The sequence below is a fragment of the Erinaceus europaeus genome, chromosome X, assembly GCF_950295315.1.
Source record: "Erinaceus europaeus chromosome X, mEriEur2.1, whole genome shotgun sequence".
Classification (NCBI taxonomy): Eukaryota; Metazoa; Chordata; class Mammalia; order Eulipotyphla; family Erinaceidae; genus Erinaceus; species Erinaceus europaeus.
Window position 1 is genome coordinate 7,968,941 of NC_080185.1, and position 22,079 is coordinate 7,991,019.

General features: G+C 38.5%; 1 protein-coding gene across 8 annotated transcripts in view; it reads right to left on the bottom strand.

Annotated features, from left to right (window-relative positions):
* The window catches only part of FMR1 (fragile X messenger ribonucleoprotein 1), a 43,835-nt gene that overhangs the window by 11,008 nt on the left and 10,748 nt on the right, over positions 1 to 22,079 (bottom strand). For 4 of the 8 annotated variants that reach the window (XM_060183390.1, XM_060183388.1, XM_060183387.1 and 1 more), the window contains exons 2-12: positions 17,656 to 17,708; positions 14,084 to 14,177; positions 11,331 to 11,402; positions 10,391 to 10,539; positions 8,129 to 8,222; positions 7,929 to 8,045; positions 5,501 to 5,671; positions 5,321 to 5,399; positions 2,710 to 2,819; positions 1,918 to 2,052; positions 1,043 to 1,105 (exon numbers count right to left, since the gene is read on the bottom strand). In XM_060183390.1, the coding sequence (XP_060039373.1) occupies positions 1,043 to 1,105; positions 1,918 to 2,052; positions 2,710 to 2,819; positions 5,321 to 5,399; positions 5,501 to 5,671; positions 7,929 to 8,045; positions 8,129 to 8,222; positions 10,391 to 10,539; positions 11,331 to 11,402; positions 14,084 to 14,177; positions 17,656 to 17,708 (1,137 nt within the window). The remainder of the gene's footprint in view (positions 1 to 1,042; positions 1,106 to 1,917; positions 2,053 to 2,709; positions 2,820 to 5,320; positions 5,400 to 5,500; positions 5,672 to 7,928; positions 8,046 to 8,128; positions 8,223 to 10,390; positions 10,540 to 11,330; positions 11,403 to 14,083; positions 14,178 to 17,655; positions 17,709 to 22,079) is intronic. The other 4 variants (XM_060183392.1, XM_060183391.1, XM_007527600.3 and 1 more) reach the window with 1 other exon arrangement.

The following is a 22,079-nucleotide window of genomic DNA, read 5'->3' on the forward strand; positions in this document are numbered from 1 at the left end:
CATATTAGTTCCCAAAATACCATAGGATAAAGTGCTACACCCTTCTCTCTAGCTTATGTATGACCACAATACATCTGCATCTCTACATCAAGAACTGGGGTTGAGCACTGGACTTATAAACTTGAGGCCCCAAGTTCAATTCCCAATACCATCAAATGTCAGAGCTGAGCAATGCTCTGCTCTGTTCATGAAAAGAAACAAAACCTAAAAAAAGGCAATAGCTTTGGGTAGATGGACTTTGGAACACAGACTTAAGAGAGTTTAATTTTCAACACATCCAAACTGAACTGTTGGTGTCCCTAGGTGCTACTCTTAAGGTAATCACACTGTCTGTGGTGCAGAATAGTAAACTGAAATGAAGAGAGACAAGAGCAGAACGGTGGGTGCCTGGAACAAAGACACTAGGGTACATTGACTTCACCCTGTACTGGGATGAGAATTGGGGGGCCTGGCAGAGAGGAAGAACCAATGCACTTGTTCTATTTCTATTTATAAAGTGGCAGTTTCACTTTAGCTCTCTTGTGAATCCTAACACTTTCTCCATAGACAGTTCCTGTGGGGCAGGGAGGGAGCCCTGGCATCCAGGAACTCACAACATGGCTGAGGGTATCAACAAGGCAATGCCAATGTAGTCTTGCTAGAGGGCCTGAGGCAAGGACACAAAGAAAGCTGCACAATGAGTCAAGACAAAGCAAGATGGCGCTTGGTGGACAGCACACTCTGAATTGAGGAAGCAAGTGCATACATCTAGAAGCAACAGTCTAATGGCGTTTACAGAACTTTAAGTACTTCAGCAGAGCTCAAGCTTCTCTAGAATGCCTGGGGGCGGAGTGGTGAGAGATGATACTGCACAAGAGACTGTGGAAGAAAGGCCTTATAAGCAACAAGAAGAGACTTGAGCTTATCCCCCAGAGCATGGGAGCTACACACCCAAAAGCACTCCTCCGCCATCTCCCATCCCTGCTGAGTATCTGTAAGCTTTCTTAACAAGGGGGATAAACAGTAAAAAATAAAAAGTATTTTTCAAGGAATGTTTTCCTACCTGCCAAGCCTTGAGTTCAGGTTTCTGGGATTCCCCTGCTACAACTGATGAAACCACTAATACCTAAAGCAGTATAAGGAATGCAAGTGATGTCATTAACTATAACAAATGTAGAAGCCTGAACGCAGGACTTTCACTGCAGGACTTCTAAACCCATCAATAAAGTTAGGTTAGTTAAAATATGAAAACCAGGGAGTCGGGCTGTAGTGCAGTGGGTTAAGCGCAGGTGGCGCAAAGCACAAGGACCGGCATAAGGATCCCGGTTTGAATCCCGGCTCCCCACCTGCAGGGGAGTCGCTTCACAGGCGGTGAAGCAGGTCTGCAGGTGTCTATCTTTCTCTCCTCCTCTCTGTCTTCCCCTCCTCTCCATTTCTCTCTGTCCTATCCAACAATGACGACAACAACAATAATAACTACAACAATAAAACAACAAGGGCAACAAAAGGGAATACATAAAAATAAAATATTTAAAAAAATTTTAAAAAAATATGAAAACCAGTCTGTTAAATATGGTTATAAGCTATAACTAACACATCTAAAAGAAGGTATATTTTTGACTTACTATAACCTGCAAAATTTCAAGGAATACAGCATGAAATAATTTATGTCCACCCTCAAAAGAAACGTGACCACAAGATGCAAACCCGTATTTTATGCTTACAGTGTTAGATCTATCACTGTGAATAAACTAAAATGTGGCTATCACTTTGATCTGTAATACCTCCTTAAATTGGAACATTTGAAAAACAAAAAAAAAAAAAGATTGAGTAGCCTGTAAGTCTAGTCAGAGAAAACACCGAAAACATCAATTGTGACATCTGACCTACTAAAAGAAATCACTTTTAGTATAATGTAAAGTGATAACTAATTCTTACCCTCTGGACTTTTGTGCTGTTAGGTTGAGAAAAGTGAGCACTGTTTTCCTTTATATCTATATGTTTCTTTTCTTCTGGGGGGGCAGGTCCAACCCTTGAATTATTGGAAGTTAGGGAATTTGGTGACATAATTTCCTTGAGGGAAAAATGAAAATATGGGGGGGGGGGAGAGGAGAGAACAGTTTCAGGTTTTATTTACTTCCATTAATAATTGTATTTTAAGAATATGAATTTTGCATAGTTTTGGTAAACACAATTACAAAAAATGCAAAATATATGCAGTAAAATGCCCCCAAACATTTAGTCAGTCAAGAGATTATGTCACAAAAGGCTGTACAATATGTGAAAATTCTGATAATTTTCAGGGGGGTTGTATTATAAGCTATACCACTGCACAAAAGCACACTCTTGTCTCCACACCACAAATTTCACTGAAATATTTGTATAAGTCCTATCGCAAACATAAATGCAGGGTTATAATATCTGAAGATTACAAAGAGATATCATGTCCATATAAAATTTAAGGCATACATATTAGATACACACACATAAACATGCTAGATAGAGACAGAGGACGAAAAGTGTCCATCAGAAATACCCAATATTTAATTTTTTTTTACAATTATAGCAAGCCACTGTAAAGAATCAGAGTCGACAAAGAAAACATTACCTAGAAAATGCAAATTTTTATATTTATAGGGAGTACATGATGGTGACCTCAAAATTAATATGTAAAAACAAGAACTTTTACTTTTTATTAGACAAATCAGAAATATATGCACTAGAACATACCTCTTCTTGTGGAACATTTTTCTCGTTTTCAGCTTCAATTCTCACTCTCACAACTCCTGACTTGTCTACAATCTCCTGAATCAGTTTTCCATTTTTCCCTATTACTTTGCCTAGAAGTGGATAATTTATGGTAGTTTTTAACACATACATCCAACCAGTGAACACATAGCATTGTGAGCTATCACATTCTCATTTATATGCCTGTGTGTGTATATATATCTGTGAGAAGTTAATACCCAAACAGAGGTTCTTACTCTTTTCAAAGATCAAAGTTAAAATGGCTTTCTATTTTTACTAGGTTACCACAATTTTAAATACATTAGGTCAGGTATTAGGGTTAATATTAGTGAACTGAGAGGGCAAATCTGAATTTTAAAAGCAGTTCAAAGATAAGCTCTAATTTTGCATAAAGGGGTATATGTTAAACTAGATGGTAGAAACTATTATTCTTTCTGGATAGTTTTATAGAAGGAATTAAGGATAATAGAAAATATTCACTTATTTTGATAACTTTATCTGTATCTGATTAGAATTCATTTTTTGGCCTGTAGTCAGTATTTTTAGAACTGTATATGGCACATTTACAAAACAATCTTAGTTTAAGTGACTCCAGCAGCTATACATACATACATTTAAAATAAGTGCAAACTATTCAATCCAATGTACCAGTGAAACACTACAATTATCTATTATTCACCAATTTATCAGCACATTAAACAAATGAAGGCATCCAAGTAAAAGGTTAAGACAGCACATGTTAAAATAATTCAAAATCACAATGAAAATGAAACCTGTTCAAGACTTAAGTATTATTCAATACCATCTATTAAAACTCCAAAGACTTTGTGTCAGAGTAAATGAACAAGTACTTTTAATTCTTTCTCTCATTTTATAAAATCCAATCAACACACTTCTTTCATAGCCATCATCATGTCTACCTTAAAATAAGTCATTGCAAATTTAAGAACTATTGGGTTTAGTGATCTGCATGTTAATTAATCTGGTTCCAAGGACTCTCTCCAGGTACCCTAAGCACCCTTGTAGTGGTTATGCCCAGCATCTCATTTAAGGAAAAAAAATCCACTAGTAGATATGATCCCAGGCAAAGCTTTGTCACAACAGGATCATGTGCTTTTAAAAAGCACAGCCTCAGGACCCTTGCTGTGCGCTGTGTGTGGCAGTCTCATTCTCTCACTTCCATGACCCCTTTTGATTAGTCACTGGTCAGGTGTCATTAGTCATCGACACTAATAATAAATCTGGGCTTCTGAGCTAGGTCCTTTGGCCTATAATTTATAGTCTTCTTATCTTCAAATCAAATAGTGGAGGGAGAAGTTACATGGAAACTTTCCAGTTTATTTTTAATCTACAACACTCACATTTTTATGAATGAATTCTGATTTTAACAATGGTCTGTGTGAGTTAGCAAAAAGGAAATGGAGATTTTGGTGCATTCTATTAATATCTTAACTATGGTTAAGTGTGCTAGCTCTATCAAAGTGATTAAACCCATACATACACTACTGAAGTGGTAAAGAACAAGAAAACTCTTTAGAAAAGATAAGTCAAAATATATACACTGAAAGAAGTCTATAAAAATGGATCATGATCATATTGTAGGATGCAAAGAAAATCCATGCATCCAGTTGGTGGTATTTCCTCATCTACCATGTGTAGTATTCTTGAAACAAAAACAAAACAGACCATTCATTTTGTTATGTTCTACTAAAGACATCAGTAGCGTTTGAGAGTATTGGTGAAACATTTGTAAATATCACCTGTAGTACACACATACTCATAATGGTCATGAAACAGCAGTACTCGGGAGTCGGGTGGTAGCGCAGCAGGTTAAGTGCACATGGCACAAAGCACAAGGACCGGCCTAAGGATCCTGGTTTGAGCCCCCAGCTCCTCCACCTACCGGGAGTCTCTTCACAGGCAGTGAAGTAGGTCTGCAGGTGTCAATCTTTCTCTCCCCCTCTGTCATCCCCTATCTCTCTCCATTTCTCTCTGTCCTATCCAACAATGATGACATCAATAACAACAACAATAATAATTACAACAACAATAAAAAACAAGAGCAACAAAATGGGAAAAATAAATATAAACCATTAAAAAAAAAGGGGTTGATGCTGTAAAGTCTCAGAGGCATTCAGTTACCTCTAGCTTTGGAATTAAATAAATCTAAGTAATCTAAATTCAGTTCTTCAACCCAGAGATAATTAAAAATGACTGCTGTCATGTAACAAACCTATTAGAACAATGAAATAACCAATCTGCTCACATTATAAAATACCCAATGGCATTCATTTCAAATAAATTTATTTTGTTTAAAAGTATATAGAATATATAGTGAGAGATTGTGCCAAATATATCCTCCCAAGCATTAGTAGGTTTGACGTAGCAAAGTCACATGTTTTGCATGCCTTCTGAAAACACAGTCTTTAAGTATCTTTACCAAATGTTTTCTGTACACTCTAGTGATAAGGTCATATTTCAGTTAAATGAACCTTTACCTGAAGGACAATGAAATTCTAGTAGTGTATTAGAGTTGTGTAACTCAAGCTTTTGCTGTGTCAACTCAGTATGTCAACAGTAATTTTTGACTTACCCACTAGGTTCCTTGGGACTTGAATGACATCTTCAGCAAATTCAAGGAAGCTTCTAGCCTTTTTCACTGCATCTTGATCCTATAAAAAGGGTGTTTTAAATGATGAGCCACCCTCCAACAAGCCATCTGATATATTGGCTTTTATTCTAGAAAATCTGACTGTTTTAGCAAAAATTGTACCTCTCCATAGATATGAAATGTGCAGGTGTCTTCATCTAAGTCAATAGCAGTGACTCCAGGTACTTTTCTAGCTTGCTGAATATTAGCACCATGTGTACCAATCGCGAGGCCCATCAAATCTTCTCGTACAATAAATTGTTCATGAAATCTGGAGGCAAGTTGTCTTGAACTCTGAAGAGAAATGCAAAAACTGATTACTGTGTCTTATCAACTATTCAGACAATCATACTTAGGTCAGCCATATAAATTATCTTGACCCTGGATAATAGGGGCCTACATATTAGTCTGTTGGAAACTAACCAGTTTCAGAAAATATTTTCCATAAGCACTTTTTTGGGTACTGGAGATCTATTTTTATTAATAAGGAAGTTTGTTGACAATTTTCCAAGTTAACTTTAGAAAACCTATTTGCAAGGCTGCCTTAGTTAACCAAAGACATCAACAATTAAGCAGGTTGCATGTTCCCAAATAAAAACCAGCTCACTGGGTCTGACAGATTCAATGTTATCTAAGTTGAAAAAATGAATATCAAAGAAGATTATATTCATTTTATTTTTATTAAACAACACCAGAATACATACATTAAGTGTATTTTCAGGAAATAGTGCCATTTAGAGTATCACTAGATACTATGATCGAGACAACCCTCTGAACTGACAACCTTAAAATATTACCCACCACATGGCAACCAAAAAATTGTTGGTACAGTAGTGAAATTGAATGTATATCAAAAGTTTACAACTTATCTGCCATAAAGTGAGACTAGAGTCTGTAAGACCTTGTGATCTGGATCCACAAGTATGATGAATTCTCTCAAATGTTCAGTGCTAAGGGGACTATGTTGCACTGGCATCTCACACTTGTGGACAGTAGTAGCTCTTCTGAAATAGTACTATCGAAACTTGATGTTTAGTTCTATCATGCCATTAATGAAAAACCAAACATATTAGTGGCTCATGTTGAAAAATGGAAATTTCTTATCTGAATATGTGGATCTATTCAATATTAATAGTGTGGAAATACAGGCATGCACACTAATTTTCCATTATTCAATACACCTGAGAATGTGACTACTGTATATAGTTTAAAAAGTATAATATCCTTTCTATAGGTTAGAGTAATAAAAGATAACATCCCTAGGACTTTTTAAGAAGTCATATATTTTTAGTGCTGATTCATTCTTTCCATGAATACTTCACTAATAAATGGTTTGTAAAAGGTGATGGCAGATCACTTAAGAAAAATTAGATGTTCAAGAAGAGGTATATATTTCCTTAATATTCACAATGAAAGTAGGGAGGTTGTTCTGGTCTAAAAGTTATGAGAGAGTCGCTAAAGAAACCACAAACTTGTGAACACAGGGACATCAAGAGAGAGTGAGGAAAAAATTAAATAAGCCAATGTAGCAGGATATATGAATGTTTCCTCTCCTGCTAAGAGTTTGGAAATCACACATGAAGGTGGAAAGTAGCAAGAGCACAGCTTTGACTACCATCACTCTGTATTCTTAAGTTTTTCTTTATTATTATTGGACAGAGACAGAGAGAAATTCAGAGGGGTGGGAGAGATAGAAAAAGAGAGAGATACCTGCAGCCCTGTTTCACTAATGGTGAAGCTTTACCCCTGCAGGTGGGGACCAGGGGTTTTGAACTTGGGTCCTTGTGCACTGTAGTGTATGTCCTTAACCATGTGCGCCATCGCCTGGCCCCTACTACCTTCACTCTTAAAATGCAGTCCAGAGCTTCTTTTTTACTTTACTATTTTAATTGCATGGTGTTTTTTCCTTAATGAAGTGAGTAATGGTGAGGAACTATAGAATCTGACAGTAATGTACTTGAATTGGAGCATTAAGACAAAATTCATTTAGTTTCAATTATAATGGGTAGAAGTACTAGTTATCAATGAAAATAAATGTATGGTGATGGAGATTATTGGAGGATTAATAAAAGTAGATAAAATGCACCTTAAGAGACGAACTAGTAAGTTAGGGAAATAGCCTCTGGCAAGAATCTGAAGACAGGAGTTTTAAAGAGTGACAACCAATTAGAATGATGAAGTTTTACACTCTTTTAAACAGAGATAAACATACATAATAAAAGAAATACGATTAAATATTTAAGTACACCCTCATACACTATGATAAGATATTATATGGAAGAAGCATTGCCTCATTTAATTGGCAGCTTTGAGGAACTTCCAGCACAAGTGAGTTGATCAGAAGGTTTTTAATACACATAAGCTGCTGGAACCTCCAGGCATGAACACTTTAGTGTGATTATGTTTTGTAAAGTTTAAAAAATACAAAACAAAGAATCACAGAAAGGTAATAAACAAAGGACACAAAGCCCCCATACTCAAGTTTTCCAACTGTCTGGTGACTTCTAGAGAGCCTTATAAGGAGCAAGCAGTGCGCAGGAAAGCAACATACCTCTAATTGCTTGCTGGCTTCTTCATTTCTCAGTATCAGAGACAGTTTAGTGCGCAAACTCCGAAAGTGCATGTCAATCAGCATGTGTGCTCGCTTTGAGGTGACTTCATTGATAGACTAAAGGATATAGGTTAATAGTTATTATCAAAGGAAATGCCCAGCATGAAATACATCAATCTAGGAACATCAACAATACTCACCAAAATGATAAGCTGGTAATTTTCCGGATCATAAGTTACAGAAAAGGCACCAACTGCCTTTTTAAAGTCCTTATGTGCCGATTCTTTGGCACACCTAGAAAGCAAAGGAATATCCAATGTGAAAATACAAATGATTTCCACTTGCCAGCATAGTCAAATGCAGAGTATTCTGCACTACAGCAGTGTATCCACATTAAACTTAATTTATGAAAACTATGCTATCTCCATTAAAAAATTTAGTTATCTTGCTGCATATCTCTAAAAGAGTCCAGTCAAGCAATCAATACAATAGAGAAAGAAAAGGGTCAGTCTCTTGAGAGTACTGCTGACCTGAAGTGAGTGTAGCCTAGAAGGTCCCTAGTTGTGACCTGAGAATGTGAGCTCAGACTGACAGGGATGCAGAGGTTACACTGGCTCTTGTGCTAAATATGAATAGACATGGGCCCTAGGTCAGGGCGATGGGATGTATAGGTAACGATATTTATATACTTTTCCCTTATTTGGGAGCTTCTCTTTGCCCTGATCCAACTTTCTAGTCTTATTCTCAACTCTGACACCATCAGTACACAGCCCATCTTCGTGTTTGCTGTCTGGCTCAGGAAAAACTTAGTAAGCCATGGGCCCCTTGGAATATACCTGAAATAGCCTTCCTAGCATCTTCCCAGATGAAGACCCCACATCTCATCTGCTATATTCTTACTTTAGGTTCCTGATTATTAAACAAGTTGTTCTGCTTTATCCTAATGCTCTGTAGCCACCAAGTTGCAGCTGCTACCATGATTCCATCCTGACTTCCCTGGGCAGATAACCTCACCAATGTGTCCTAGAAAGCCACCTTCCGGGAGCCTGGCAGTAGCAGGTGGTGCAAAGCGCAAGGACCGGCATAAGAATCCCGGTTCAAGCCCCCGGCTGCCCACCAGCAGGGGAGTCGCTTCACGGGCGGTGAAGCCGGTCTGCAGGTGTCTATCTTTCTCTCCCCCTCTGTCTTCCTCTCCTCTCTCCATTTCTCTCTGTCCTATCCAACAACGACAACATCAATAACAACAATAATAACTACAACAAGGGCACCAAAAGGGAATAAATATTAAAAAAAAAGAAAGAAAAGAAACCCACCTCCCCAGAGGCCCACCCCACTAGGGAAAGACAGAACTAGGCTGAGGGTATGCATCAACTTGTCAACACCTATGTCCAGCGAGAAGCAATGACAGAATCCAGATCTTCTACCTTCCGTTGCCCATAAAGATCTTTGGTTCATACTACCAGAGGGATAAAGAGTAGGGAACCTTTCAATGGAGGGGGAGTGTATATGGAACTCTGGTGGTGGAAATTATACCTCTTAGCCCACAATCTTGTCAGTCATTATTAAATCACTAATGAATTTTTTTTTTAAAAAAGATATTACTGGTGAGATTAAAAAAAATAGATTACTGGTGGTCTTAATCAAAAGTGACATAGCTGCTCTCATCAGCAAGCTTTCAGACTTATTTATATGTCCACAAAGGTGATGTATCAGCTGTCAAAAACTTCCAGAGATAGCTACAGGTTACTTAATATTGCTTTGCTCTTTTCGAAATGAAACTACTGTCCAAATTAAGGGAGAGGGTAATGTATGTGCATCAGAAGGTACAAAATAAACACACATCTGCAATCTTTAGAGTAAAGCATAATTTCTGTGTATTATGAAATATGAGTTTATATTTACCTAAAATGTGACATGTCCAAATCAAACTAACTATAATCCCTTGGTGAAATCTTTAAGAGAATCTCTTATCTAAAAAAGTCTTCAAACATTACTCCAGATCTAAAATTCTAAGAGATGACCTTATAAGGCTTTTTTTTTAAATCTCTACCTACTAAATATTTATCTAAAAATATTGTCAAAAATGGGAAAAGAAAATCTTGAAATTCATTTGTTTAGAAAATCTGTTTTATTTTTTCACTGTCTGGAATTTCATTTGTAACTTTTGACACAGAAATCTGTATTAATCACTTCAAAATTGTAAAGTTCTAGGAACAAAGGTTTTTTTTTAATTTAGGAAACAAATGTATATTATGAATGTTAGCTACACTAATCAGCCACCTAAGTTCAAACAAGTGAAATGCTGACTTGGTTAAACAACTGGGGAAGGCACCCTAAGAACTTCTTCCACTAGTTTTCCAAAGTCCACTAAAATGAAAAATAGTTCCCTACTATTCTAAGATTTGTACTATTTTATAGTAATTGCACCTGCAAGTTCTTAGAACTTCTTCATAGGAACTTACATTTGTCGTAAATCTTCTGGCACATCCAGTTTGATCTTATGAAAAGTATCTTTACTGGCAGGTTTGTTGGGATTCACAGATCGCAAACGTTCAATTGTGACAATTTCATTGTACGTAGCATCACAAGCTGCATACTCTATCACATAAAACTGAGAGAAATTAAAAAAAGTGTGGTCATATTTCATATTTATTTATTTCCCCTTTTGTCACCCCCCCTTTTTATTGTTGTTGTAGTTATTGATGTCATCATTAGATAGGACAGAGAGAAATGGAGAGAGGAGGGGAAGACAGAGAGGAGGAGAGAAAGACATCTGCAGACCTGCTTCATCGCCTGTGAAGCAACTCCCCTGCAGGTGGGGAGCCAGGGGCTCGAACCGGTATCCTTATGCCGGTCCTTGCGCTTCCTGCCATGTGCGCTTAACCCACTGGGCTACTGCCCGACTCCCATGATTGTTAAAGCAAGAGCAATGAGCTACATATTCAGTTACTAGATGGAAAAATACTTTATTTGATGAACTAAAATGCATCAAGTATAATGCACAAAGAGAAAACATATTTAATTGCTACCAGGATTACTGGTGGGGTTTGGTGCAGGGACTACAAACCCGACACTCTGAGCAGTCATTTTTTCCCCATTTTATTTTATTTGATAGGACAGAGATGCATTGAGAAGGGGGAGCAAATGACACCTGCAGACTTGCCTTAATGCTCGTGAAGTATCCCCCCCCCCCCCGCAGGTGTGGAGCGGAGACTTGAACCCAGGTCCTTGCACAAGGTACCTTGTGTGCTCAACTGGGTGCCCCACCATCCAACCCCCAGAGAAAATATTTTAATAAAGTGATTCAAGTCAGATATTACTTTAAAATAAAAATTCAGATTGTAATGTTGAGTACTTAGGTTTAAGAAAAGAGAATATAAAAAAAACTAGACATTTTCCTACCTCACCCTTTATCATCCTCACTTTAGCTAACCACCAACAGCAAGGTTCTTTTTCATTTGCTCTTGAATAGACCTATATAAAAAATATAACAGAAAATTTTATGATTATCATCATTCATAAATCTATCACTTATCATTGAGAAAATATTCTTAAAATGATCTTGGTGTCTTTCAAATACACATGCTATGTACCTTAAACAAGATTGTAGCCCTACAGCTAAACATAGATACAGAATCAGAAACCACCTGAATTAGAGAACTTTATTAACAAGTTGCTTTCTAATTTCTCTGTTCTATTTCAGTAATAATTAGCAAACTAAGTACAAGTGTTAACGAAAAGCTGACCATTCGTAAGCCTGGGTATATTCACTGGATGCTATGCAAGTTGCAAAGATGGGTCTAAATAACTACAAACTAGTTTTTGTTTTACTTCAATAGACAAAAGACACTGTAAGTTACTAACCCTGGCCTACTGGATGGCGGGTTGGTCACTAAGTGGGGAAGACCTTATAGCACTCAGTCTACTAAGCATACCCAGCAGACTAAGTGGGATCTTTCTTACTCTCATTTCTTTTCTTCTTGATGGTAAAATGGGCAATGTCATGCTGTCAAGTCCCTGGATATCACGTTCCTAATTTCATGTACTACAGATCTGTTCTAAGGCATTTTTCTGATGACCACTTCAAAGTTTACTTAAAATGTTCAGTTTGAAAACTTTCTGTGGACACCAGCAAATCAAGGTTAATAGGAAAAGAAACAATAAAGTATACATTGAGAAAAGGCAGAAATAAATACTGAAACAGTAGAGGAAAGGGGGAGGAGTTCGAGAGATGCCCCACACAGTATAAAACACATTTTACCAGGTTCAAGTCCTCAGCCACTGCATGGGAGCATCTGCACAGGAGAAGCTTCACAAGAGGTGACTCTCCTCTCTGTCTCTCAATTTTCTATATAAATAATGAGTCTGCTGGAAATAGTGGAGTCATGAAGGTGCATGCCCCAGAAATAAGACTGGCGGCAAAAATCAAAGGAGGGAAGGGGAACAAGAGAGATGATGAAAAAGAGAGAAGATAAATACAAAGCCCCAAGGCTGAGTTCTAACTCTTGTCTTACTTTTACAGTGGAAATTTTACTTTATGGTGCAAAAAAAACTTAACCCCCCTGCCTTACTATTCTGCTCCCACCACCAGACTTTCAAACCTGTTCTTGTCAGAGAGATAATCTAATTTTGTTATGTTGCACACTGAGGTCATTCTAGCCACCATATCTCAGTGATCCCCAGCAATTATGTGACTTAGGTGTGAGGGAAATAAAAAATTCATTTTATCCATTTCTATTATGACCATATACTATGTAAACATATCAAAAGGGCTGTTATCTTCTTTTGCTTCTCTAACCTACCTTAATAGGTCCCACAATACAGTGACTCAATGTAAATTAATTTAACCTGTATTCCCCTCTTGTCACTATTAATGCATCTCAACTCTGTTTTAGGGAGAGTGATAACCTCAGGTGTTAGTGCTAGGCAGTGTTGAGCAACTGCGTCCCATTGGCTCACACCTGTCATCATGTCACTAAATTAGGAAAAAACAAAACAAACAAACAAAAACAAAGTTATCTCTTGTGAGCACTCCTAGTAAAGAGAGGCCAAAAAGTCCTGTTCCTTGCTTTTAGGAAGCTTGCACTCTCTTGGTGGTAGTGGTCTAAATGTCCTCAACTATGGACAGTGCTTTGTGGCCCTACAGAGAACCCTCACAAAGGCAAGTCCAGCTCCTCCTAACATCTAGTAGGAAGTAAAGAGAAAAGAACACAAAAGTAGGTAACCACAGACCCCTGAGGAACATGCCTAGCCTTATCCATTCTCTTGTTTTCTTCCCTAAGACTAACAGCCCACATGCCGTACTATTAGCAATCTTCACTAGAAGGTGGCCCTATCCAAAGTAGGGGAATCTTCTGTTTCTACACCATTCACACCTAGCACAGAAAACATAAATTCAAGAACCTGGCACCACTTTACCTACCTGCACAAACGGTTAGTTAGCTCTTCCGTTCCTAAGATAGGCATTCATGAAGTTGCAACTATTAACAAAAAGCATTACGCCAAGTATTGTGGAGAAAGAAGAGAAGCTTAAAAAGGAGTTGTGAAAGGGTGGCTACTCAAACTGTAAGGCAGAGCACACTGCAAGTGCCTTGAGTTCCACAGCAATTTCCAGTGACTAGAAAAATCACTAGTTCGATGCTCCTATTGATGTGTTCCATCTCCAGTTCCATACTGTGATGTCCGCAACATCAATGGTGCATGTACAAGTGGTTCATAGCATGGCCTATGTGTGAATATACTAAAAAATCAGAGATGGGTTTCTGAAGATGCACCAGAACGATTTAATGCCATAGGAAGAAACCCTAGGATGCCACTCCATCATCAACCATGAATTTTTTTTCCTTTGTAAAACCAATTTTCCTAATCCATATTGTGAAATTGGGGACATGGTTGTGAACTAACAAGCTATTATTCAAACAAAGACTCGGAGAAAGAAGTACTGGTGGGCAAAAGGAAACAGTGCTTTAAAGTGCAAGACAACTGCACTTAAGCATCTTGTATGGTTCCAAAGCATTCTGAAGTTGGCTCAGCTAAAAGCTATAATCCATATGGGAGTTTAAAAACTGTGTTAAAGGTGGGACAATGACAGGCACTGGCACATTAAACGCCCCACTTTTCCAGCATGTAGTGACTTGATGGCAGGGGAGACTTACCTCAACTTCATCACTTTCATTTATATCTTTATTATAACCTACAGGTGGTGGGAATCTCACATCATGGAACGGAATCTGCCTCTCTGGCTGCCAACTGCAAGTAAGCAAACACAGAATTATTCAATATGCTTCTCAGTGTGACAGAAACAATGACCATGCTGCCAATAAATTTCTGTTTAAGAAGGACACCATTTTTCTAGTCGAAAGGAGCCAAGGATGTCAAATGGTCAGTGGCTGGCTGAGTGGGGCAGGAAGGCAATCAAGAGACCTTTCAACAAAGTCTGCATGCAGCACAGCAGCCTTGTAGTTCTATTTGAAATCTTTTTTTTTTTGAACACAACAGATCAACAATTTGCCAAACAAGTTGTTTGTCCAATGATTTCACCCTCCGAGCTCTAAATGTGAGGCCACAACAGCAGCTACCTTTGATGCTTAAATGAAAATGTTAGTATTAGTGTTAGTAATCTCATCACCATATGTCCACTAGCAAATGAATTATAACCGCATTCCAGTGACCACAGGCACTGGTCCTATGTGCCCTCTCATTCCCAAGCAAAATGGGACAGTTGGCACATTAGCAGTCCGTCACTCACTTATCCTCCTTTACATTTTAGATCCCGCGAGGTACTCAATTCTTGCCACAGGTAGCTGGCTGCTGATCGCCATGAGGAGCCAGCATGCACTGGGCTGGCAGGGTCTCCCAAGCCACAGACACCCAATGGAAACAGCCTAGAGGAGTTTGGCAAGTTGCTTATGTTCTTTAGGTTGGACATGTTATGGAACCATTTTAAAAACCGCCAAATAATTATATACACACACACTCATACCCCTCCCATCAGGTCAGATAGTAAAAGGTAAGAGCTTGCAAAAAACATTGGAAGATTCAACTGCTAAAACAGTCATTTCTAGATATTTTTTTCTTTTTCCTAAAGGACTTTCAGTAAAATTTTATAGGGGGGAAAAATCACAGAGAGAGTGCTGTCTTGCCATGTGTTTGATGCATGTTGGCGCCAAGGCCCCGCTGCACTGAAGGAATCTTCAGTGTCCTGGTGTATGTGTGTCTGTCTCTCTGAAAAAAGTTCTAATTATTTTAGATTTTTAAAAACAGCTATTAAATAAGATAATAGGTACATAAGCCTGAATGTATAAAAACATGGTTAGGGTCTATATATTCAATCTACCCCTTTTCCTGAACAACTAGAACCTCAAATAGAACAAATGGACCTCCAAATCACAAAACTTTAAAAAACTGTCTTCAGAAGTTTTTTTTTTTTTACACATAATGAAAATTAGTGATTTTACTGTCTTGTATATTCATTGCTAGATTTAAAAACATATGACATATTAGTTTTCTTGTTCTAAAGTCTTAAGTATAGATAAAATTCAAATTATTTATTGAAAAATATAAAATATGGGTGATAAAGTATTTAAAAATCTCTAGTTTTTAAACACTGTGAATGAAAGGATAAATACTATGTGAATTTATATAAAACATTTTTTTATGATAGCAGCACAGTTTGCAATAGCCCAAAATTGGAAGCAACCCAGTTGCCCAAAGACAGACAAATGGCTAAGAAAGTCAAAGTACATATACACAATGGAGTACTATGCAGCTGTCAAAAATGATGATGTGTGCTCCTATCCAATATCATGGTCAGATCTGAAAGGTATGCTGAGGGAGACAAGCCAGAAAGAGAAAGGCCACTACCAAATAGTATCACTTATAGGTAGAACGTAAGAATAGAGGACAGTTACAGAAAACATAGGTGAAACTTGGACTGGGTGTGGTGTATATTACACCAAAGCAAAGAATTCTGGGGAAGAACAGAAAAGGACAGGATAAAGGGACATTTGGGATCCTGTTGTGTCCCCTAAACACCAATCAAGGATAAGAGGCTGTGCCTGTGTGTTAAAGACTATACTGTTGATGCTTAACCCCCAGGTCATTTTTTTAAATGGCAGAAGAGCAAAAATGAAACACACAAGGAAATGCAAAGTCACCAAACAGTAGTGATCTGCCAAATCTGAGCAGTGTTCTCAACCCAGTGTTAAATCTCAATCTTGCTCCATGGACGTAAGAAAAAGTGATTCATCTATTTGAAAATCCCCAAGGCGATAGGTAGCTTAAAGAGAAACTTTCCTACAGCCATGATACAGGAGAGAATTAGATGGTCCAAGATAGAATAATTCTAAGTTTACAGCAGAAATCAGATTGAAAACAAAAGAAAACTGATCTGGCAACTCCACGTACAGACTGGAAACATTCTGAATTTATAGAGGAAATGGATGTTTGTTTCAGAATTTAAATTAAGGACTACAGGATAAACTAGAGGGTAGCAAATAAAGATAACTCTCTTTATGGGAAACAATGTTTACCCAATGATGGAATCAAGTAGATAAGTATAATTACAAGAAAAAATATTCTGCAAGTTAACAATGGTTCTTCCACTCGAGAAGATGCTGTTTTCTAATGTACAAGCATGGATGCATGACACAGCAAAGAGGCACATTCTGTAACTGTGCCTTCACATATTCAGAGAAAGATATTCTATAATTTAAACTTGTTAGAAACTGAGATTATCAGTGTGAACTGATAATAGATTCAGATATTCTAAATCCTTGGATCTCTGTTCCTCTAAAAGTGTTTCAGGCATCTAAGAAACAGCTTAGTCCAGGACAACTTTAGAACATTTTCATCACCTCACAAAGAAATTTGAGACTCTTATTCTGCCTTCCCATCTACCTCAGTCTAAGCAAATGTCCATCTATTGGTTTGTTCGAAGTCATGAAGCATTTCTGCACAGAAAAATACGCCATGACTTTTCCAATAACCCAGTAGATACACAACATCCAGTGCCATACTTAATTCTTCTGGAACATAAAAGCTACAACACTGATTACTGAGCACATCCTAGAGTTCAGTAAGATCTTAGGACTGCACTCCCATCTGTACTTTTAGCTAGAGTGCATACATATTTTTTAACATCTGTAGTGGCTACTCTGAAAATGGGCTTTATTAGTATTTTTAAAAATGTAATCAAGAGACTTGACTCCTCCAATGGAATGTTAGTATCTATACTATCAATGATGTCCTCCCTACATTTGTAAAGCTTTTGTATTTGCTCGTCTGGCAGAGGAAGGCAGAAAAGATGAGTTACCATAATTATTTGCTTATAAACACAAGAAATAAAAAGTTAGCGGTTATGCATGATTGTTTCCAATAAGATATACTAGGCAACTAAAACCACTGATTTGAGGTTTGTTATAAAACTCACATCATTTTTACCAATACCCGTGAATCCCTTCATTTTCATCTTTTAACAATCACAAATATTCCTATCCAAACTCTTGGTTACTAATATAGAAGAATCTGGTTTCTGTCTTCATATTCAAAGGGACTGAACAGTCATTCCACTGGTTTAATACTGAGTTGTTCAGAAACTTCCTGGTCAGTAACATAAGGTTCCATTCCTGAAAAACACTCAAACTTGACTTGATTTTTTAATGAGTAAAAACAGTTGAGTAGCATAAAGTATTAAAAGACTTAAGCACTGAGAGGTATAAATACTTACTTGTTTTCAAATGCAACTGTAATTGAATCCTCATGAACATCTTTCACAAAGGCCTGCAAAAAGAACACCACAGTTAAATGAAATTCTTAAAAAAATTTTTTTATTTACTTATTTTCCCTTGTGTTGCCCTTGTTGTTGTAGTTATTATTGTTGTTGTTACTGATTTTGTCGTTGTTGGATAGGACAGAGAGAAACGGAGAGAGGAGGGGAAGACAGAGAGGGGGAGAGAAAGATAGACACCTGCAGACCTGCTTCATCGCCTGTGAAGCAACTCCCCTGCAGGTTGGGAGCCATGGGCTCGAACCTCGATTCTTTCACAGGTCCTTGCATTTTGTGCCAAGTGCGCTTAACCAGCTGTGCTACTGCCTGACTCCTGTTAAACGAACTTCTAAGCTGAAAGTTCATTTTCTTTTTAGTGAAAAGTTATGAAAAAAAATCACTAAGATAAAATGAGATCTCAAATGAAAGCTTCTGGGTTTCTGAAGATCAACCATGAATCACCTAATATGTGCTAGCTCCTAGAAAAACCTGTGAGACCAAAGGAAACATGAAAGGCAGCTCCAAAGAGTCCATCCTCTAAAGGGGGAGATGTATTGCAATTAAACTAGAGTTCTGCTTTAGGCTAGAAGAACTGAAAGATGAAGAAACTTGTTGCAGTCCTTTCCCCTTAGTAAAGTTTTAGAATAACAATTGTGAAGGGTTAAATGCAATCTCGACCTACCCACAAGTATTTTAAATTCCTGTTAAACACCATATGCTGCTAAGACTGCTATAAAATACAAAGCTTTAGATCTGATGACGCAACCACTATTCACCTGTAAAAGATACAAAAAACCCCAGCTACCTAATTATCAAGATTTTTTTTATGTTTTTGCCTCCAGGGTTATCACTGGGGTTCGATGCCTACACTACGAATCCTCTGCTCCTGGCGGCCACTTCTTTTCCCCATTTTGTTGGGTAGGACCAAGAGAACTTGAGTGAGAAAGAGAGACACCTGCAGACCTGCTTCACCGCTCGCACGGGTCCTTGCACTCTGTGCTATGTGAGCAACCCAGTGCGCCACTGCCAGACCCTCATTATCAATAATTCTTTACTCAGCATGCCTCCGACAATTCTATAAAAGTACTTAATAGGTTCAGGAAAGGTGGTCTGATTTTGTTTTGACAATCAGTGGAAAAGGCCAAAGCAGAAAATAAACACACACAAAACCCCAAAGGACTTTACATCTTAATTCATTTTAAAATGCCATGAGCTATTTAAGCTTCTTATTCACATTTGTTCCCTACATGTTTCTCTCTTTCGGAATTTTCCCATGCCTGCAGGCAGGATTATGGTCAGAACCCTTCCCTGGCGGTAAAAGGCTCTGCCTGGCCTGGCTCCACTGCTCACCTCTTCAAATTCTCTCTTGTGTCCTTGCAAAGAGTTATCCAGTGGAGCCAGGAGGATCTCTTTCTGGAAAGGCCATTTAACCTTTTCCCACAGCCCTTCTCTGCTTATCACCTAGCTATCTCTCACTGGCATTTTATGCCTGCAGTGCCTTATGTCTAAGTGATAACACTGCTCCTGGTAGCCCTTTATTTTCCTTCATAAACTTCAGGTAGAGGCAGAGACAGAGATAGCACAGCACCCTGCTGTTCACTTAGTGGAGTGCATGGTATTCTCAGTGATGCCAGGGTCTCACAGACCTTGCGGTCCTCACATGGTTAAATGTGCCCTCTACCTGGTGAGATATCACCTGGTCCTTACCAGTCTTACAGATTTCAGTTTAGAAGTCACCTCCTATGGGAAAAGCCAGAAGAGGACCTGAGCTTCCTGCCTACTTCACCCCTCCCTATGACAACTATAAACCCACCCTCTCCCCAGGAGCAAGGCCCCACAGGGTGGGCAATAAATTCTATTTCATGTATACTTGGACTTTTAAATAGTCACTTATTTCAAGGGTGGGAAAGGCCAAATCTCTGACCTGGCATATTATTATTAACCTGGAATGTTATTATTCACTTCCATGAAGTTAATAAATAGGAAGTAAACCACTGCCTCTGGGATTCCTACACCAGCCTAATGGAAAAAAGGTAATGGGGGGGCATAGTGGACTGTGCCTCATGGAAGACAAACTGCTTGAGAGGAGGCTGAAGGGTGGAGTGGAGGCACTCAAAGCTCAGGAGCAGCAGGCACAGAGGGCAAGACTTGGAGGAATAGCTTGGGATGTGATAGAAATAAGTACGTGGTGGACAAGAAGTCAAGACAAGTCAGTGGGAAGAAAGAATAGTGCTGTCAACAAATGGCACTGGAACAAGTGGATATCTAAGTACAAAAAGTATTTTTTAAGCTTGGTCTCATATATTTAAAAAAATTCAAAAAACATGCATCAGTGATCTAAATGTAAGCTGTAATCACACACACACACACACACGGAATACTACTCAGCTTTTAGAAATGGTGAATTCACCTTCTTCACCTCATCTTGGATGGCGCTTGAAAGAATCATGTTAAGTGAGATGAGCCAGAAAGAGAAAAATGAATATGGGATGATCTCACTCATGGGAAGAACTTCAGAAACAAGAACAGAAGGAGAAACACAAAGCAGAACTTGGACTTGGTTTGGTGTATTGCACCAAAGTAAAGGACTCTGTAGGCATGTGAGTGGGGGGGGTGTCAGTGCAGGATGGCAGAGGAGAAAAAAAAGAGCTAGGAATATACAACACTTAGAAGAAGGCAATCAGAAATATCCTCTGGTTACTGGGAAAACAACTAGTCTCAACTGAGACCATTTTTTAAGTTCTGTATCTTCACTAACTAGCACAGTTTCTGGTATGTAGTAACTTCCCAATGCGAATTAAAGAAACTACTACATGAAAATGTGTTGGTGAATAAGTATTTCTTTAAAGGTCTGAAGTTTAAAAAATAAACAAAATGAAGATTTAAAAATGATCATCTCCCCCGGTTTGAACCCCGGCTCCCCACCTGCAGGGGAGTCGCTTCACAGGCGGTGAAGCAGGTCTGCAGGTGTCTATCTTTCTCTCCTCCTCTCTGTCTTCCCCTCCTCTCTCCATTTCTCTCTGTCCTATCCAACAACGACAACAACAATAATAACTACAACAATAAAACAACAAGGGCAACAAAAGGGAATAAATAAATAAATATTAAAAAAATTTAAAAAAAGATCATCTCCCAAATATCAAATTAAAACTTATCGGGGGGGCCAGGCAGTAGTGCAGAGGGTTAAGCTCACATGGTGTGAAGCTCAAGGACCAGTGTAAGGATCCTGGTTCAAGCCCCTGGTTCCGCACCTACAGGGGAGTTGCTTCAGGAGCAGTGAAGCAGGTCTGCAGGTGTCTATCTTTCTCTTCCCTCTCTTGATTTCTCTGTCCTATCCAACAACAACAATAATAGTAACAAAATGGAAAAAACAGCCTCTAGGAGCAGTGGCTTCTTAGTGCAGGCACGGAGCTCCAGCAATAACCCTGGAGGCAGAAAAAAAAAAAAACCACCCTACCGGTCAAGTATTAATCAGCCATTCATATGAAAAACACTGACAGGTAAGGCAGGGATCTGGAAAACATTTACAGGTTTATATGGATACAGAGACACCAAGCATCTATAATTACACCTAGAGGAATGAAAGCAAAGCTGTGTTGAAAAAGCAAAGTGTCCTTTTAAGATCAGGGTGGACTGTGATGGAATCTGGGTGTTCTGCTATACCCAAGACGGCCACATTATTTATTTCTAAGGATATGCAATCATCTTTACAGCTGATGGTTTAAAGGGGGCAAGGGGCCCACATTTTCTTCTGATCATTTTGTTCTTGCCTATTCTTGCTCATCTGTATTTAAATCACCAATATCTTCTATAAACACTTTGAGAAAGAATTCTGAGTACAGACCATGGCGTTTCGAGACTAGGAAGCACATGCTAGATACTCTACAGGGTTGTATGCCTTGTTACTGCTTTGGCAACTGAGAGGGCTTGTTTTTGAGTCCAAGTTGCAGGAATTGCCCTTCCCACTCTCAGTTTAGTGAGGAAAGTTTTAGCTTTAGGAAGTGGCTCAGTGGGTAGAGTATGCACCTTACCAAGCGTCGCAGGTCCTGGGTTTGACTCCAGGCACCAGGTGAAAGCACCTCAGAAAGCACCAATACTCCACAGAAGGTGGAGAGGTGCTTTGGTGTCTCTATCTCTTCTTTCTTTATAAAAAAGACACAATAAAATGAAATTCAAGCCAGGAGGCAACTCACAGTGTTTGTGCATGTGTGAAACCTGGGCTCATTCCCTGGCACAGTAAAATTATGTAAATAAATCAAGTTGTAAAAATTAGGGAGACCAAGAAGAGGATGCCCCCCCCCCATTTTACATGGAAAATACTAAACTCACATTCTGCTTATTGAGGGTGCAATATTCGACTAAGGACTAAGATCAAGATCCCCCCT